Below are 22,029 nucleotides of genomic sequence, written 5' to 3'. Positions count from 1 at the left end.
GATTGCTTGTACCTACAAAAATAGTACATTATTGTTTAAATGAACTATATTATTATTATTATTATTATTATTATTATTATTATTATTATTATTATTATTATTATGGAGAAAAAATGGGAATACAAGGGTACAGTGCATCAGTTATTGATAGATTTCAAAAAGGCATATGACTAAGTTAAGTGAAAAGTTTTATATGATGTTCTTATTGAATTTGGTATTCCCAAGAAACTAGTTCGATTAATTAAAATGTGTCTCAGTGAAACGTACAGCAGACTTCGTATCGGTCAGTTTCTGTCAGATGAGTTTCCAATTCACTGCGGGCTAAAGCAAGGAGATGCACTATCACCTTTACTTTTTAACTTCGCTCTAGAGTATGTCATTAGGAAAGTCCAGGATAACAGAGAGGGTTTGGAATTGAACGGGTTACATCAGCTGCTTGTCTATGCGGATGACGTGAATATATTAGGAGAAAATCCACAAACGATTAGGGAAAACACGGGAATTTTAGCACGTAAAGAGATAGGTTTGGAAGTAAATCCCGAAAAGACTAAGTATATGATTATGTCTTGTGACTAGAATATTGTACGAAATGGAAATATAAAAATTGGAAATTTATCATTTGAAGAGGTGGAAAAATTCAAATACCTTGGAGCAACAGTACCAAATATAAATGATACTCGGGAGGAAATTAAACACAGAATAAATATGGGTAATGCCTGTTATTATTCGGTTGAGAAGCTTTTATCGTCCAGTCTGTTGTCAAAAAATCTTGAAGTTACAATTTATAAAACAGTTATATTACCGGTTGTTCTATATGGTTGTGAAACTTGGACTCTCGCTTTGGGAGATGAACAGAGATTAAGGGTGTTTGGGAATAAGGTTCTTAGGAAAATATATTGGGCTAAGAGGGATGATGTTACAGGATAATGGAGAAAGTTACACAACACAGAACTGCACGCATTGTATTCTTCACCTGACATAATTAGGAACATTAAATCCAGACGTTTGAGATGGGCAGGGCATGTAGCACGTATGGGCGAATCCAGAAATGCATATAGAGTTGGGAGACTGGAGGTAAAAAGACCTTTGTGGAGGCCGAAACATAGATGGGAGGATAATATTAAAATGGATTTGAGGGAGGTGGGATATGATGGTATAGACTGGATTAATCTTGCTCAGGATAGGGACCAATGGCTGGCTTAAGTGAGGGCGGCAATGAACCTCCGGGTTCCTTTAAAGCCAGTATTATTATTATTATTATTATTATTATTATTATTATTATTATTATTATTATTATTATTATTATTATTATTATTATGTTCACAACATTGAACATTTAATTAATATTTTGTCCTCTAATTGGAGATCTTACAAAGCAGAAATAGGCCTATATACTTATAAAAATTTTGTCTATTTTAAGAAAAATTAATTTTTAAATCAGTTCTTGTATTCACATGCAAATTTACAGATAGATGTATTACTTCTTAGCCATCGATATCTTTGATGAGATATAAATTCTGAACGAATAGATTTTTATTAATTCCTTTCATTCAACGTTTTCTGCCCAACGTCATGTCCTCACTGCAAATTTAGCATTCTTCAGTCACTCTCTTTCCCGCCTTTCCCTTAGTCTCGCCATACAATTCATGTAATGTTGTCTATCATCTGACACCTACAAGGTGCAATCAATATATTTCCGAACTGCATTTATATTTATTGTACCGTTAAACATACATTCACATCTTACTGAATATCATTGCTTTCATGCCTGTTGAGTCAGTCTATCAAACAGCGACAGATTGCCTGTACTATGTCAGTTTCTACACGTGATTTTGTGCAAACATATCAAGGACATGTTGCGATTTTTCGTTAAATCACTCTATATACGCCTTAAGGCTAGTCTTCTTCTCTGCCTTTCCAATGATGCACTTAGTATAGATTCCAGGCGTTTCCCTGATTCTAGATAACTTCTCTGTTTCTTATGTCGTAAGTGTTGCCTACATTGAGGCCAGTCCGGTAACATATTGATTACTCCTTGTTTTAAGGCTTGGATACAAAATCATAATGTAAGAAAGCAAAGTTTGTAATAAGTTCGTAATAAGTTTGTATTACAGACACACAATTATGACACAAGACGAAATATTAATTCAACATTAGTAGAACCTAAATGTCTCACATCTGCCGGTCTAAAGCATAGCATTAATTTTGGCCCTCGGTTGTACAATGCTTTAACTAAATTACACCCAGAACTTCTAACATGTAACCCACTAACATATAACTAGGAAATTAGAAACGTGTTAATATCTTCAATTTGATTAAATAAATTTATAGCCTATGTGCATGAATTAATCAACCTATAGTATATTTGTATTCTATAATTTTGAAATATATAGTCCTACTTTTCACGTGCGATATTATTCTTCCCTAGTGTTAATATTATATTATATAATTCCATTGCCGCTGTAATTTAAACTTTAGTTCCTATTTAATTTTACTTATTTATTTTTATTATTTTTTTTATTTTCTATATTTCTCTTATATTAATATTGTATTAAATAATTTCTGTAACTGTAATTTTAAATTCTATTTCCTATTTTATTTTATTTTATATTCTCTTATGCAGCTGGCTACGGACTGGAAGGTACGGGGTTCGATCCCAGATGGTGACAGGATTTTTTCTCGTTGCCAAACTTTCAGAACGGCCCCGAGGTTCACTCAGCCTCCTATAAAATTGAGTACCGGGTCTTTCCCGGGGGTAAAAGGCGGTCAGAGCGTGGTGCCGACCACACCACCTCATTCTAGTGCCGAGGTCATGGAAAGCATGGGGCTCTACCTCTATGCTCCCCAAGTGCCTTCATGGCATGTTACGGGGATACCTTTTTTTTATATTCTCGTTAGTATAGTAGCGCTGCTCATTCGGTCTCATATTTTGTTAATACTACTGTATCTCCTTTTTTAATATTGTTTGTATTATTTTATTTCTATTTCTCTTCTTTGTTTGTAATTATATTCTTTATTCTGTATATTTAAATTTAAATAAATTAAATTAAATTAAATTAAAAGGATAAAACACGTTTTCTGCTTTTTCTGTATTTTACATCCACTAAATAATAATAATAATAGATGATAAAATATGTATTATTATTATTATTATTATTATTATTATTATTATTATTATTATGATACAGGGTGTTTCCGAGGTGCTGTTACAAACTTGCAGGGATGATGGCGAAGGGCACATGTATCAATTTGAGATCAGCAACCCTAGTCCGGAAATGAACGAGTCGAAAGTTAGAAGCAAAAATTGTTGTGTAGAAATGAAATAATTTTATTCCTCTATACACCTTGTTTATGTGTATTTTACACATACTGTATTCATCTGACGTCTCGTATAAAAACTATACACGGTTTATTAGTAAGACTGCAGGTCTACAAAAAAAAAGCTGTTTCCTTCCTCCAGAACCCTGCAGGCTTCAAGAGTCTGAGCCTCAAGCCTGGACTTGGTGTGCAGGTAGTGTGTGTCTGTTCTCCAAATAGCCACAGTGCGTGATTAATATGGCCCACACCTGGCCCCCAACTGCACAGCCCACCGGCGTAAATCATGTCCAGATTGTTGTCGTCCGTACTCCCACAATGACGACCGAGCTTAAAGTGTCATACGTCACGAAGCATTGAGTCCTGCTGTGATACGTAGCTTTTCATGTACGTATCACAGACAATACTATACTAACGGTCATACTAATAAACCGTCTATAGTTTTATACAAAACAAGACTTATGCAAAGTTGGGACAGAAACCGTTATCAATAATCCATGCATAAGCGATGGATATATAAACAGCGTGTAACTATACAATGGGAATTGCTTTGCAGTAGTTATACAGGGACATCATTTTATTTTTACTTCAATTTTTATTGTACCTGAGTTTTTGAATGTACTTCACTCCTACTCCCACGTTCGCGTTTTCCAGTGACGAAAGAGCTTTCAATATTGAATCACATTTTCGCACAGGTACTGTCGTCCGTTTGCCTACGTCGCATCCCGATTTCCCCCACCTGCTTCTGCTCGCCCCTCTGTAAAACCTGGGCTGTCTTAGTTCTTTTCTGAAAACATTAATTTCTCTTAGTAATTGGATATTTACGTAATATTATACAACTGTTTAAAATACCTTAAATAAAAGAGCCTCGTTAAGTAATTAACTGTCACGTGATTTCCTCCCTTTCTACAATCCTACGGCATAACCACTTGGACGGACAGTAGATAGCATGTCTGAGTAATTTTATATTTTCGGGTCGGGCAGAAGTGAAGATTGAATTTACAGTACGTAGAGTAGGTACAGAATTATTTCAACATGAGTTACTAGTACGAAGGACGAAACTGGCAATTGGAATTAGATGCAATAGTCTATAGTGCGATAATATGCACAAAAGAACTGAAGCCTGTATCGAAATGAACGGCCACCATTTTCAAAATTGTGTTTAAATATTCATATTATGATTATTTTTCAATTTAACTTCTTTCTCTATATTGTACGCTAATGTGCCGTAGCATAATGAATACGTTCGCATGGATAACTCACTTCGTGAGTAAAAACACTTATTCTTAATACAGTACTGTACTTTGATTAAAGAAAAACCTAATGAAAATTATCAAACTCAAAATCGCTATATTTCCTAGTTTACGTAAATGGATGAACTACTTTTCTTCCATCCTATACCTAGTAGAGTGATTTGCGTTTTACGCCAGTATCATCGAACTCCAGTCTTGGAGGGGGGAGCAAGCGGTGTTTCCGGTTCTCTAAAGATATAGACAGGTTAATATTAAAAATGTTAGTAAAAATAAAATAATGTCCCTGTATTTTCGCACAGGCACTGTCCGTTTGCCTATGCCGCATCCCGCTTTCCCCCACTCGCTGCTGCTCGCCCCTCTGTAAAGGCTAGTGGCTGGCCTGACTTTTTTCTGAAAACATTAATTTCTGTTAGGAATTGAACGTCTACGTAATATTATACAACTGTTTAAAATAACTTAAATAAAAGAGCCTCGTTAAGTAATTAACTGTCACGTGATTTCCCCCGTTTCTACGACCCTGCGACAAAACCACTTGGACGGACAGTAGATAGCATGTCTGAGTAATTTTATATTTTCGGGTCGGGCAGAAGTGAAGATTGAATTTACAGTACGTAAGGTACTCTTTTTATAGACTAGGTACAGAATTATTTCAACATGAGTTACTAGTACGAAGGACGAAACTGGTAATTGGAATTAGATGCAATAGTCTATAGTGCGATAATATGTACAAAACAACTGAAGCCTGTATTGAAATGAACGGCCACCATTTTCAAAAATGGTTTTGAATACCCATATTATGATTATTTTTCAGTTTAACTTCATTCTCTATATTGTACGCTAATGTGCTGTAGACAGTATAATATACACTGCATAATGAATACGTCCGCATGGATAATTCTGTTCGTGAGCAAAAACACTCATTGTTAATACAGTACTGTATTTTGATTAAATAAAACCTAATGAAAATTATCAAACTCAAAATCGTGATATTTCCTAGTTTACTTAAATGGAAGAACTACTTTTCTTCCATCGTATATCTAGTAGAATGATTTATTTGTGTTTTACGCCAGTATCATCGAACTACAGCCGTGGAAGGGGGTAGCAAACTGTTTCCGATTCTCTAAAGGTATAGCCAGGTTAATTATTAAAATGTTAGTGAAAATAAAATGATGTCCCTGTACTAGATTTATACGTTACTAATAAACCATGCATAAGCGATGGATGTATAAACAGCCTGTAACTATACCTGGAAATTGCTTTGCAGTAGTTATATACACGAATTTAGGTTTATTGTGCAACCTCCTTATATTGAGATTTTTTTAAGTCCTTGGGATTGCTTTTATTCAAGCACGTGATTCACTACTTGGTGCCATTATACACCCTTAACCTCTGTTCTTCTCTCAGAGTGAGAGTACAAGTTTCACAACCGTATAGAACAACCTCTAATATAACTGTTCTTATACAGAGTGCGAATTAACGAAGGGGATGGGGGGATTTCCCCCTGTTGGAACGTTATACCCCTCTCATAAATTCATATTAACATCCCTGCCAGAGATTAACTTATGTATCCCCCTCACAAAATATAGTTGTAATACGAGTATACTTTATAAAGTATAAAGTAAACAAAGAAAATAATATTGATGTGTTATCATCACCGACAAGCTGACAACAATCAATAACTTAGGAATTACACATCTTATCTTAAGCCTGCTCATGGATATAATAATTATTATAATCAAGATGCAAGACAAGCAACTCAGTGCGACCAAGCGTTGAGCCGTATCGAATGAGGTTGAGGTCGCCTCTGTCGCTCTGTTGTCCTCAGTAAGGAGCGGATTCCTATGTAATTAAATATTCTTTTTGCGTGTGATGAAACGCAGTTAACAAAGTTAAAAATTTCAAACATGAAGTTTCAAGTTTTAAACCCGAATTTTATTTCACATAAACACAAATATTTTCACAAAAAAAATATGTAAATACTTATTTTCACGAAATCTATTATAAATACACAAATCTTGGAGTTTTTTAACTTAAATAATTAAAAAAAAAAAATTTTTAATATTTTAAAACTAAATCAATTATATCAGTCAGAAATACGTTATCTTTTTAGTAATTCTTAGTTGCTTCGTGTTTCTAAGCGCTGTGTGGTGTATCCGTGATCAATTTTTGTAATAGTATCGCCTCAAATTCTGAGAACTGCTAGGCAGTGTATCAGTGTTATTGTTAGAGAATAAATTAACATGAACAAGGAGGAGAGATCTTGCAACACATAATAATATTAGGAATTGTTGCTGAAGATGATTTCATTCCACGCTTTGTTTGTGAAACACAAAAGATAAGAGCTCGGGTATGAACATTATTGAATTTAAACAAATCTCTCGCCTCTCGCTCATGTCTATCAAGTAAGGCAATATATCTTGTTATTCCCTGTTATCGAGCTTCATCAATCGATATCCTTCAACATGTACTGAAAGATGGTTGTTTAAAAAACGATTTGGCTTTCTTATTAGCAAATCTAAGCTTTTCGTGTGACACCATAAAAAAAACTCGAAACATCCAAAAACCTGTTGTCTGAAACAGGGAGGTGCGTGCCGTGGAAATTAAACTAGACTCGCTACCAGGTTCAGAAGTACAAGTACTAAGGGACAAATGTGTTAGGGAAAAACAGTGGATATAAAAAATGTGTAAAGTTGCTCAAGTATTGGAGGGTGTGCCTGTAGGTGAAATTGACGGTGTTTGTGTTTGTGACATTCCTCTCTTTAAATATGCACGTCTGACGTCCTGTGATGTAGAAAGATCGTTTTCACAGTATAAGTCGTTGTTCAGAGATAATCGGCATGCATTTTTGATGGAGAATTTGGAGATGACTAGACATTGGATGCGGGATGACTTATCGTTGAATGTAGGTGCACATTTACTATAATATGTTACATTTTTTCATTCAGACCATTGCCTCAACAGGTTTTAAACATAAACAGACGACGTCAACATGCTACTGTATCTCCGTACAGTCGGAAGGAAAAGAAAATAACGTACTGTAGTACATACCTTGCAAGTTCAGTCCTCGTCATCATTGATGCAATTACCAGCGTTGCAGTAAACGACGATATATTCTCGTAAGTTGTCGAAGCTGAATCGTCTTCGCCTATCGCTTAAACAGTTTTTGTATCGAGAGAATTTCTGAAGAAAAACCCTAAAATGGGGATCACTCAATTTCTTTAGAGGAATATTTGTACTGAGCATCATGTTGCACGTGTCGTTAGACCCGCACAGCTAAATAATGATGATGATGATGATGATGATGATGATGATGATGATGATGGTTCCTCAGATTTCATTTCAACGCATTTCCTGTGCGATGTACTGTTGCAATGTTTCTCTATAGCCTGAGCTGTTCTGGTTTTTTACATAGCCTACATTACACACGATATTGTCTTCGTTAATACATAAAATGTCACCCTCATACTTCTTAATTGCATTTCGTATCTCTTAGCGAATTGAACGTTTTGCCTTCGACATTATGAATGGATCAGCACAACATATTCAACTCGTACTAAATACTTGAGCAGGATAACACAACTGCACACATTGCTTTATAATATTACTATGAACAGACCGGGGTTCCTTCGTTTTGTACGCTGCTGTACTCGCCAGGTAAACAAAAGGCGGACGGCGCGGCACGTGCCATATACTCTGATACGAAACAACTTCACTTTTCCTTAAGTCATCCCGCATACACTGTCTGGAGATGACATTTGTTGTTCACTGCAATTCTCGGCCAACTACTAGCACTCAAGTATGGTTGCTGACTACCTAGTAACATTTTTTTTAAGCTAAGTAAGGTATTTTTGTCATATTTAAAAATATATATATATACTTTTTTAGCAAATATTTTCGTACTTTTTAACACATAAAAAAGAAATATATTTAAGTGTTTTAGCACGTAAAAATCCGCTCCCTAGTCATCAGTTTGTGTGTATTAAAAGAGGAGTGATACAATACGTAAATACGTTTAGTTCGGAGAAATTCCGATATGGTTGGCGCTTGTAATGTTAAGTACGTCGCACCGTGAACTTAACCCAGGCTATTGTATGCATGACGATGAATTTATGATATGTGAATTAATGACGGCGAAATGAGTACGAGGTCCAACGCCAACGAGATATTCTCTATCTCGGGATTCTATCACCCTCCTCATCATTAATCTTAATTCGCACCCTGGTTTTATAAATTCTAACTTTCAGTTTTTTTTTATGCAGACTGGATAACAAAAGTTTCTCAATGGAATAACAGCAAGCTTATCCCATATTTATTCTGCGTTTGATTTCCTCCCGAGTGTCATTTATATTTGTTACTGTTGCTCCAAGATATTTGAATTTTTATATGGTGTATTACGTACTGTAGAACTTAATTGCCTCGTGAACTGAACACAGATTACGAGTGAAAAGTATATATAAATAAAATTGCATAATGCAAGCGGTGAATTACTGAATTACTTGTCTTTGTAAATCTTGCCTTTTCAATGTTGTGAAAGGCTATGGTTTATGGTGGTTCCTTCCTATTGAACAGTGTTTAAAGGTGATAGGAATTTATCACGTAATAGGAAATTATGAAGTGCAAATTAGTTTCAAATCTGTGAGAGAATAATAATAATAATAATAATAATAATAATAATAATAATAATGGTTTATTTTAACTTGCAGAGTTAAGGCCATTCGGCCTTCTCTTCACTCAACCAGTATGATAGAAAAATTACTAAAATGCTATGAATATAACATAATTAAAGCAATACAATACAATGCAATGCAATACAATACTGCAATACAAGACAATATAATACATAAGTAATATAATACAATGACAATTCTTTTCATCTTCACAACACCAATAAAATAATTATGTAATAATAATAATAATAATAATAATAATAATAATAATGATAGTCATACCTAAATTAAATTAAATTATTAAACTCGATCACAATTATAACTTCAATTTGACTGCGCCCGTAAGAAATCGTTTAGCCTTTTCTTGAAAGTGATTATTGTCTGGCAGCCCCTAATCTTCTGAGGTAGAGAATTCCATTCACGGGGGACAGACAGTAAAAGATGATGAATAGTGGGATGTTCTATGGGCAGGAATTACTAGGATTTAGCTCTCCTGTGACCTGGTGTTTAGATTGTGATTGGAGGATAAGTAGTTAAACCGGGAACGAAGATAATTTGGAGTAGAAGTGTGGAGAACTAGAAACAGAAGAGACAGCGAATGAAGTGTTCTGCGGTTACTAAGTTGCAGCCAGGATAAAGATTTGAACGAGGGTGTAATGTGGTCAAATTTGTGAGCATTGCTGATGAATCTGACACACATATTGTGCACACGCTGCAGCTTGTTCGAAAGGTCAGTTGTCAAGTCTGTAAGTATTATGTCGCAATAGTCAAACAGTGGTAGTACGAGGGTTTGCACTAAAGTCTGTTTTAATTCTGGCGGGAGGAAGTTTCTGAATGGGTTGAGAGAATGCATGGTATAGCACACTCTCTTGGATATTTCCTTTATTTGGCATTCCGAATTTAAATTTTCCAAGAAAATGCCGAGGTTTCTGACGACGGAATGGTACGGAATAGTGGCATTATTTACTGTAATAATTGGGATATGTCTGTTGCAGAGATTAACCTATATACCCTTAAATATTGCTGCACCATTCCTATTACATAAATCATGACGTGGCTTGCTTCTTTTGGCTGATCATCAGGATGTTGCGACAACACAAATGCCCACAAAGACACAGAATTTGAGTCACCATGACCTATAAACAATGCTTCTAGAATAAGAACTCTGTTTTAGGTTATGGTCGCTCAACAATGAGTGACCTTGCCTCAAGCCATGCTCAGCACCAGCGGCACTGCACGTCAATCTCGATCCTTATCCGTGTACTCGTGTCGACTCAACGGAGTGCATCATGGGTTGAATAGGAAATTCGGCGTGCGTCCGCATTGTCGCCAGCATCGCCGATCCTCTGTTAACCATAAGACGCTGTACCAAGCCGTATCGAAGGTGAATCAGTGTGTGTTCACTGCCTGCTGGATCGCATCTTATGGCTGCGTAACTGCCTGCTCATTCCTCTTTGTTAGCATTGAGTTTCGCGTGGAGCATTGTTGTCCATTTTCGACGCTAGAGTGCAGCAAGTAACTGCCGTTGGTTTGGCTGTGCTAAGTGTGTAGAGTGAATTATAATTTTCAATTTGAAATCTTAGAAATAATTACAGTGTAGTATGTAAGTAATTGTTTATTAATCATATAATTATTTTATGCTCGACCATGCCGAAATGTACTAATTATACACCTGGTAGCAGTCCTTTAATGCATGTCATTAAAGTACACCTACTCATTAAAGTACAGGTCTTCAGCCAATGATAATTCAGCTTACATGTGTTCAGCCAATGACAAGTCAGCTTTGTACCGTTATAAAACCGCAAGTATCGATTATTCTCGGATATGCAATCGAAAGAGAATTAGCGAAAAGTCACGGAGGCTGGAAATCCAATACTGTCGCAGAAGGTTATGTTCTGTTACTATAATAATTAGCGTTAATTGAAAATAATATTCAAATAAATTCCATTTGTCATCTAGTTTTTCAATGTCGAATTCAATAATCAAGGTTATAATATTATAATATTATCAAGTTTAACGGGACTACGTCAAGGACAATGACATTATTGTTCCTCGGAAAAAATCAATACTTTCGCGTCTGCGAACATCTCACAATTCACGACCTAGAACAAGGTCACTTCCGATCTTGTCAGATACAAATAAAATGTATACATCTGAATACCGGTAATTTCAAGTTAGAAATATGGTCGAGCATAAAAAGTCGTATGAAACTCGCCTATAATGGTAATTAAGAAGCTCGTATGAAAATTATGAAACGAGCTTGCGCTCGTTTCATAAATATCCATACTCGATTCTTAATTACTATCATTATAGGCTCGTTGCATAATGTACTATTAATATATTGGAAGTAAGAAATACTCGAGTTAAAATACGTTTCATTTAATGTTATTTTCTAAACAAGATTTTTTGTAGGAGATATAAAACTTGGCTTCCTATACATAACAATATTAAATATAATATATTTACAATGGTGTAAGTTTTTCCTTTTAAGATCTTAAATTAAGCTAATTTCTTGTCATTTTAAGTGTAACTTATCTGTCATCTTTGATCTTAAGCAACAAAAAGAGGAAAGGGTCAGAATACAATATCTCGTAAAACACATGAATTATAACTTAGTATTTCCAAAAGTGTGGGTTAAATTATCTGTTTACAGTATTTTACTCACCATTTCTTTTCTGGGAGAGGGGGGAGTGGATTTATTTTAATGAGCGCATAAATTTATCACACTTCGAATGAGCCTTTTTATATGTGGTGATTACTTTCTGGCAATACTGAACTTAATGAAACAGTAGGTCTAGTGTCCGTGTAACATTACCACAGATTTGAAGAAGTTTCTATTTTACAAGCAGGAAGTTACCACCATACTGTCATTAATTCGAATCGTGATTTCCAGTAATCTCTTAGGTCGGTTACAGGAAGCATATATTTCTTCGTAAATATGTTTAAACTTGTTGAGATTTTTGATATCAGTTTCAGACTTTATTTTTATTGGGTTAATTGATTTTAATAATAATTTTAGTAAACGCCTAAAGCAAGCATACTTGTATATTTATGTGATACAAAACCGTTAAATAGAACTTATGTTTGGATGTAGTATCGTTTAGAATAAAATTAAGTTTTCAGTTCAGTATTAATATTATTACGTCATATTACGCACTGCGGAAGGATCCGGACACCCTGGGCCATCGTTTCCCTAAGCCCTTGTCTCTTCTGGTACTTAAGGACGTCGTAACAATAGTTATTTTAGGGTAATTTGCATATACTGATAACACAGTCTAGTATATACAGTCACGAAGCTTGAGTAGTTGAGGTACTAGGAACAATAAACTGTGCCGATACTATTTCGCATTGTCTGTAATGAGGCGATAGTAGCGATACTAGTGGTTAGCAACTATTTATGGATGCATATTCCCTACGTATTGAGCTTCGTGACTATATATATTAAACTGTTCTGATAATGTTAAGGGGACATTCAACTTGAAAATTGGAGAAAAAGTGTCATAGAAATGAAAAATTAAATTTCTACACTAATTTACGTGACAGAACTAAATCAATACGCAGAATTCTTCCCCTAATCATTGAGAAGACACAGTCAAATGCACAAAGCCAAAAAATAAAAAATGATAATTAAAAGTGATATTTTAATTAATGATTGATTAAAAGCTGAAACATTTTTTATTTTCAAAAGTATTGGATCTAATGAACTGAGATTTTGCATGTTAATTTCCATGTGTATATTAAACTTTTTCTCCAAATTTGAAAAAGATTGGTCAAATAGGAAAAAAGTTCCAAAATATAGTTGAGTGTCCCCTTAATAGCGGTGTGCACTACCTGCCACCTAGTGGCAAAATAACTAATAACTCGCACATAAGCGCTGATTGAGCAGGCAGTGTAAGCAGCCATATCATTCGATCCAGAAGGCAGTTGTTGTGTTCTTTCTTTCAGTCAATGTTGCCACTTTTGGTGAAGTTTCACCAGATTTGATGATTTTAAGTACTTTTTTAGAAACTGGTGAAAACGTTTCTAAAATGAGCATTAGACCTATCTGTTGAATTTAATGTCAATTTTGTTTTTCGTAGAACAATTACCAATTACAATTAGTTTCAAACTCTCCAATTTCTTTATTTAATAAAAAAAATATTGCACTTGACTACAAGTCTTCAAGAATATATAGTTACGATTTTTACTCAGTACAAAGTCGGCGCAATCACTTGAAAAAAGCATGGCCATTGCCATGCAAACAACTCGCTCGTTACCAGCAAAAATTGGTGTAATAAAGAGATAAGTACAGTATATAAAGTTATTTTTGTAATTTATTGTGTATTATCTCCACATGTCATTCATATTACAATATAGCCTTATGAACTGAAATATGGCATGTTTTCTTTACAGGTATGGATAGATTTGTTGTGTGGAAGGCAATAGAGAACTCTCTTTCGGTGCTATCCATTTCTTCTCATCAAGGCTCAATACTTGAGGATCAGAGTTCGCAAAAGGATAGGCCTATAATAATGATTCCATTACTATTTTCTTTGAAAGTAACAACATTCCATACAAGAAAAGTATGATAGCCTTTGCTGCTGATACTGCTCATACAATGATAGGCCATAGACATTTGAATTGCTATTGCAATTTCGGAATAAAGTGCTTTTAGAAATGACCGCGTCAATTGTAATAATTGCTGTTTTGTTTATATTCAATTCAATTTATTAAGCCATTAAACATACAGTGATAGGCTTCGTCACAAAAAGAAAACATACATTTGAAAATACACATATAGACCCTAATTGAAAGCAGTAATTAGAATGAAAACACAAAACATTTTTAAACTCTAAAATTAATGAAAACACTTCACTCCCATATACTAATTGTAACTAATCTAAATAACTTTATTTATTAAAAAACAATTTCGTATTGTATTGTATTGTATTTATTAACATTCCATGGTATTCATACATTGCTTTACAGCTAGAATATGGAACAAGTCAAAAAACTTAATACTAGTATAAAGTCTTAACTTATAGTCACAGTCTAGATGAAATATATATACAGACGAGATTTACAATATAGTCTACTAGTACAACACAAAGTTTTAGTATCAATTTCATGAAGTGTTATTGAATGTCATGAATTCACCTACAGAATAGAAGGCGTGAGAAATTAGGTACTTCTTTAATTTGGCCCTAAATAATTTTATGTTTTGAGTTTCATTTTTTATATCGATAGGGAGGCTATTAAAAATTTTTACTGCCATATAACGCACTCCTTTTTGATAGCACGATAGACTTGCCGATGGAGTATGAAAGTCATTTTTGACGTGTATTTATGCTATGAACTGTTGAATTAGTTACAAAGTTTTCACGATTACATACGAGGAAGATTATTAATGAAAAGATATACTGACAAGCCATGGGCATTATTTGTAGTTTTTTTAAAATAGTCCTACAAGATTCCCTAGATTTGGCCCCTACTATTATTCTAATTACTCTTTTTTTGTAATAGAAATATATATGAATTTGTGTTAAGAAACTTATCTACAGAGTAGAAAGGATTAATTAAAAGCCAATTATAAAATCTAAAAATTATAATAGTAATAATAATAATAATAATAATAATAATAATAATAATAATATTTTTATCTATCTATCTATCTATCTATCTATCTATCTATCTATCTATCTATCTATCTATCTATCTATCTATCTATCTATCTATATATCTATCTATCTACCTATCTACCTACCTACCTACCTACCTACCTACCTATCTATCTATCTATCTATCTATCTATCTATCTATCTATCTATCTATCTATCTATCTATCTATCTATCTATCTATCTATCTATCTATCTATCTATCTATCTATCTATCTATCTATCTATCTATCTATCTATCTATCTATCTATCTATCTATCTATCTATCTATCTATCCGTTTATTTATTTATTTATTTATTTATTCATTTATTTATTTATGTATTTATTTACACTAGGAGCACTGGTAAATTTGTTGTTGAAGAAAACATGTTCAGACCTTGTATGAACCTTAATAACGATAATATTCACAGAAGAATGCAGCTTTGGCTGAAGCGTTGACGTGTAACCTTTCTTGTTTTTCGATTTGAAATTGGACGGACAGAGGAGTACTGCCCGGATCTTAGCACGACTTCAACTGAAACAACGTAGATTAAAAGTATAACACTGGCAAAGAACAACATGCATGCCCAGGGAGGAATTCGAACCCATAACCGTGACTTTCACGCGACGTTAAGCCGCACGCCTTAGCCACAGCGTACACAGAGGTCAGCAGACGGCAATCCAGTGTTTACTGCGTAAAATATTTAATGAGACGCTGTGTGCAAATTAGTTCGCACCGCTTCTTTAATTCGCATTTATTTGCTCGTCGCGGGTGGCGCTTCTAATTTGAAAGTGTTCCTTTATGATTCGTCCACAGAAATGGCAGCTGAGAGTGGATTTGGCAGTCTTTCTTCCTGCAAATGCTATGCTTGGCGTTGATCACACAGAATTCTTTCAGGAAGTGAGAAAAATATCTCCGCTTGGCTTGAGCGGTGCCAAACTCAATCGAAGGCTTCCAATTCCAGTTTGTTTCTCAACAGTAATCTCACTAGACGTTTTGATTTATCTAGAGAAAATCAAAACTCGAGTGGGATTTAATTGACCATTACACGATTAGAAGAAAGTATATAAAGATTAGAAGTAACGAAGTACTCCAATACAATAAAATATTAATTGACTTACGAAAATACAACTGTCTTCAAATGTATTATTGTACCATCTCAACATTACAAATATTACGCTAGATGCATGCTAGATGGCAGTAGTGAGCAATGCCTTCTCGTCGAGAAGTTCTCGATCTATTATACACGATGGCAATGTTACTAGTCAAGAAGGCTTTGTTGATTCAGTTTCATTTTTATTAAAATGCAACATTCCACTTCAATTATCCGAATCCCAGTACTCAACGTCACTTGACAGATGATTTTCAATAAATCTTAATATTAAACAATCTCTGATACGTGACTATCCATAATATCATATAGCAGAAGCTATAACATAACCTAACTAATATACACAAGTGTTAGAAAAGTTTTAATTAACGACGATGACATAAATAATAAACATGAATAATTTTAAAAGGAATAATTATTGAATGTACAATTTTCAAATTTGAATGTGGTTGGTGGTTCAATTGATGTTATATTGGACGTGTGCGTAATAGAAGTGGAACTCGTTGATTTAGGCCTACATGGTGTATTCAACTTATTCAGGATTTCCGAATGGTGCTCTTCATTTATTTGTAAATCGGATTTCAGAAGATGCATAGGTATGATCAGTGATTTTTATTAATTCTTGTTCTTGAATGCCAATGCGAGTCATATTTGAAACTGCTGTGCATCGACTGGAGTGGTTTGTAATTTTATATAACTTATATATGTTTTTTTTTTTTTTTTGACGTCCAGACCAGCGCAGTTTCAAATGTTGGCAAACAAAGAAACAAATGCTAGGAACGCGATAAAATTAAACAAATGCTAGGGACGCGATAAAATTGTGCGATAAGCAGCCATGATTGGTTGAAATACGTCCTTTCGTACCGTTTTATTGGTCAAAAGTAGTATGACGTAGTAAGAGTGTAATAGTCAAGATAATCATCATTCTTTACTTATTAAGCATCGTTCCCTGTAGCGTTTTACATTTGTACAATATTGCTTAATATATTTCAGTAAAGGTATCATTATCTCAGCTGGAATGATTTTCTCATTGTATGTGGTAAGGCCTTCTCTTCCACTCAACCAGCTAAAAGTATACATACATATGTATGAACTTACAAAGAATTCAACAATTTGATTTAGATAAGAGTTACATGCATACAAGAGTTATTTACGAATTAAACAGCAAAATACTAAGAACTATTAAAGAATGAAATACTAACTGTGTAGCAGAATTAGCTAACATACATAGAATGTTAATATATTTCAAATAATATTAGATAATAGAAAGAAATTATTATGAGACAATTTTGAAAATACAGCATATCAGGATGATGTCTAAAGAAAGACGTAACAATGCAGTCAGTGATAGTTTAAGTCAGTATGATTGGAGTAAGAAGGTTATCTTTTAAGCTGTATTTCAAAGTGTTTATTGTCTTGCAGCCCCTAATACTTTTTGACAGGGAATTCCATTGTCACGAGGTGGATACTGTAAAAGATGATGAATAACAAGATGTTTTATGAAGAGGTATACTTAGCGTGCCACAGATAACTGATCTGGTATTTATGTCGTGGTTAGAGTATAGATAGGAGAAACAAGACGAAAGGTAATTTGGTGTTGAGGTGTGCAGAATTCGAAAGAGTAAAAACAAAGAGTGTAAAATTCTACGTTCTTTAAGTCGGAGCCACGAAAGACTTGCGAAGGACGGTGATATGTGATCATACCGTCGGATTTGCACACGTATCTGACGCACATATTCTGAGCTCGCTGTAACTTGACTGACAGTTCAGAACTTAGGTCACTTAACAGAACGTCACAATAATCGAAGTGTGGTATTACTAGGGTTTGTACTAGGATAAGTTTTAGTTCCTGGGGCAAGACGTTTCTTAAGCGACTCAAACAGTGAATGGAGGAACAGATTTTTTTTATCGTTTCTTTAACTTGAAAATTCCAATTTAGATTATTATCGGAAAAGAAGCCAAGATTTTTTACGACAGATGAATAAGGGATTAGCATGTTGTTAAGAATAACAACTGAAAGATTACTGTTATTAAGGCCCGTAACACACTTGCAGAGTTTTCATGTGTTGCGAGAAAATTAAAAAATTGATAACATGGATTCAAATGCACGTCCACACACTGGAAGAGATTCTCGCTCGAGGAAAAAACCTCGCGCGAGTTTCTCGCTGGAATCGGTACCTCAGCGAATTTTCTTGACACATTTATCAAAGATGTTTGACATTTATACTCTTTATGACGATTGAATGTAGAAAAAGATATCACGGGTGGCGATGAATTGTATTGTTTTTATTTGAAAATGAGGAAGATGGCTGATAATTGCAGTCAGAAACATATCGAACTTGTACCATGTCACCCTTAGGCCTATTTATATGATACACGGGATGAAAACTATAAAAACACGAAACATAAAGAAGAAATCTGGAGACAAATATCAGATTATCTGAAAATATGTAGGGCTATATTTTATTTTGATGAGATTTAATAGTATTGATTAAACATTTGAAATAATGTATCTACATGTCTTAACAGTTTACGTAATTTTAATCAGAATATAGCAAAGAATTCTCTATCACATCATGAATGGGAAAAAAAACTGTGGTCCATTGTACCTGAAATAACGCCTAAACATATCTATATATATAATTTGAACTGGTAATGGAAATTACGGGAAAACGGCTGGACGGATTTTAATAAATGACCCCTCATTTTGAAGCTTGGAACCCAAAGTTTTTCGGAAAAATAGTAGTTTTCAGTGAAATGTCAATTTTTCTACATCATTTTCCTTTTTTCCAAAAATCCACCTTTCGTCAGTTTTGAGAACTAATTAATTGCATTCACGGCCGACTTGATATTCCCTTCGCTTTTTTGTAAAGGATAAGCGAAGCGAGCATCAAGTCGGCCGTGTTGCATTTCAGAATAAAACAAAACACATGCTACAGTAAACAATATTACACGAAGGCCATGATCTGCAAGAATGCTGACATATTTAGAGCTCAAATTAAATTGGTTATTAAAAACTTAATTTACTAAAAATAATTTAGGTTTTATTCTATGGTGTGTAATTTTCAGGGTACAGCTGTGTATTGGATATTAAAAACTACAAAACTTGAGGTGGTTTGATGACATTATTACCATTAGAAATTAAATATTATTGTAGTTAATGCCATGATGCGACTATTTTTGATTAATTATACATATTAATGCTATATTGATTATATGAAAGTGAAACGTTTGGGGTTATATAAGTAGATGTAGAGAATAACTTAAATTAGATTTTGATTTCTTTATTTTACTGAGTGGCGGCTATATAGTATATGTTACTGAAAGCTATAAAACTTACGTAAGATAATAATATTATTACAAATCAAATATTTTTATAATTATTAATCAAGTGAGGTTGGGTCTTTTTCATATATTTAATGGCGGTGTGGTGTAGATATTTATATGCGTGGTTCTCTTCAGGATTGGCTCGAGAGAGAGTATCTTTCATTGTTATGGAAGCAAATAACTTCCCGAATGTCTGGTATTCTTAATTGAAAATAAATCTGAAAAATGTTTATTTGAACGTTTAATGAACTTAGTTTGCAGCATTTGCTGCACAAGCCACTAGTCATCATTCAAATCTAAACCAGTGTCCAAAACTCGCCCTTATTTTCGCAAGATACAATGTGATTTTCAGATATTTCTGGCTTTAATTTTAGGCCTACTTCTTCTTTTCATTAACGAAATATGTTCATGTAACTCTATTTCCTCACCATCTGAATACTCAGATTCAACATAGCGTTCGTACGTAATTTGTAAAGTACGACAATATACTTACAGGTTATATATTTAAGTACGACAATATACGTAAATACATAACCTATAATATTTCCCTCAACGAGTCATTACTATAATCAGATAAATGCTTTCTGCATGAAGGCAGTGCATAGCTGATCATAGCGAGGTGTGATCTGTGATAGCGAGAACTCGCCAAGTGTGTGGAGGAAGGCTGTTCGCCTCTTTCTCGCAACACATTTCTCGCTGGCGAAAACTCTTCAAGTGTGTTATGGGCCTAAGAGAGTTAACTAAACGCTTATGGCTAATAATTATAGCTTGAGTCTTACTTGGATTAAGTGCGAGTCCGAAATTGGCCGCCCAAGTGGAGACAGTGGCTAGGTCACTTGTCAGTATTTATTCATTGATCGTTTGATTAATTGATAACTCCTTGTGAATCACCCTGTATAGTATGATCGATGTACATCTAATTTTTATTCGAACAGACGAAACGCAGGACTCTGTTTATCATCAATTGTTAAATATTGGGTACCGTAGAAGTGGGTAAAGTCAATCAGTGGGTGTAAAATCGATCATTTGCAATTTTATTGAAAATTATATATTTTCTCAGTTACTTGTTAAAATTTTGTTATGCTGACTTCATTGCCATACAGTGTAAATGCAAGCGAGAAGGACAACAAAAAGCCTGCGAATGCCAACAATGGGAACACTGTGTAATTAACGTTGAAGTGAAAATTGTTATTTTCAACTTTTTCTCTTAAATGAAAACAAAATCTTACAAACTCTAAATTATCGTCAGCAGTGAAAGGAGACAGGAAGTATACGTAAGTACCTTGCGTTGAGATTGTATCCTGAAATAATAGTTTTGCAGTTCGTAAATGTTAGTATTGAAACTTATTATTTTAAGAAAACTTGTACCTTTGTAGGGTTAAGTCGATCATGCCATCGACCTTCTCGCAGCAGATAGGACCAGCAGGAAGAATAAATTGTTCACCGAAATACCTCCAACTAACACTTATAAACAGAAAAGTGTCAGAGTATAGCTTATATTGATGGGATAGTGGGGAAAGAGGAAGACGAAATTATGGTGAATTTCTTGCGTAAGAGAAGCACTGCCAAAGGAACATATTTTGTACACCCCTCTGTACCTGACTATGGGAACAACGTAGTTTCTAAAGTGACATGAGGAGGGGAAGATTTCAAATAACATCAGATATAAACCTAAGCAATGTTGAATTGCATTTTAGATTATATTTGAAGGGTGGTATTTCAATGTAAATTTTGAATTCTTAAATCTTTGTTTGTTGGTATGTGAAGTATTAAAATGTGTTTTTATGTTTTATAAGTTGGCAATCATAGTCACGATTGTACAGTGCAGACCTGTAGGCCTAATTGTATCGAATAGTATGATCACAGTAACAAAAGATACACTATATAATGCTATAGGCATATATTGAAGATTATTATCGTTTTTACACACCTTATAACAAATAAAATATATGTAATACACTTGATTTGTGTTTTAAAAACATAAACAGTGATCGACTTTACTCCACAATATTTTAAAATCTATCTTAAACTAAAAATTCAATGGTGATCGACTTTACCCTATTTAAGCAGGCAACTTCGATCACAAGTAAAAAAAAAAACAGTTTTTTATAGATCGTAATTCAATTCTTGTAACGTGCCTTCATAAGTGAAGGATATGACGACAAAATGCTATTTTCTGAGGAACATCGCTCCATTACATAATCTCAGTATCATTAAAAAATTGCAAAATTTTGATTGACTTTACCCTCTTCTACGGTAGACATTAGCAGTCTTACTAATAAACCGTGTATAGTTTTTATACGAGACTTATGCAGAGTTGAAACAGAAACCGTTAATAATAAACCGTGAATAAGCTATGGACGTATAAACAGGCTTTAACTATACAATGGGGATTGCTTTGCAGTAGTTATATACACGAAACCCCTTGTTTAAGTGTTGTATATAGGGAAAAAATGGCCGCCCCTTTAACAGCTGTTTGCATCGACTGTCATTTTATGATGATGTTTACCTTGTAACCACAGAAGAACAAACCAAAGATCATAGAATTATTACAATAATATTGCTGTAGCTTGTACTCTTTGACCAAAATGTAGTGTGGTAATCGATTAGAGTCAGTTGTACAATCGATATTTAACACCCCACACTAGAGCGCTCTACCGGAAGCAGTAGAGAACCTCAGATATTCTATTACCTTTCGTAACGAAGTAATGACGAAACT

General features: G+C 34.2%; 1 protein-coding gene across 10 annotated transcripts in view; it reads left to right on the top strand.

Moving 5' to 3' along the window:
• The window catches only part of sei (seizure), a 367,275-nt gene that overhangs the window by 142,013 nt on the left and 203,233 nt on the right, over positions 1–22,029 (top strand). Inside the window, exon 1 of one of the 10 annotated variants that reach the window (XM_069842949.1) lies at positions 10,080–10,619. The exons of the other annotated variants lie outside the window; for them this stretch is intronic. Coding sequence (XP_069699050.1) covers positions 10,449–10,619 — 171 coding nt within the window. The 5' untranslated portion in view covers positions 10,080–10,448. Of the gene's footprint in view, positions 1–10,079; positions 10,620–22,029 lie in introns of those variants that run through there. 10 annotated transcript variants of the gene reach the window in all.

Source organism: Periplaneta americana, chromosome 13, assembly GCF_040183065.1.
Source record: "Periplaneta americana isolate PAMFEO1 chromosome 13, P.americana_PAMFEO1_priV1, whole genome shotgun sequence".
Lineage (NCBI taxonomy): Eukaryota > Metazoa > Arthropoda > Insecta > Blattodea > Blattidae > Periplaneta > Periplaneta americana.
Note: the sequence above shows the minus strand (reverse complement) of the source record. Positions and strands in the feature narration are given on the sequence as shown.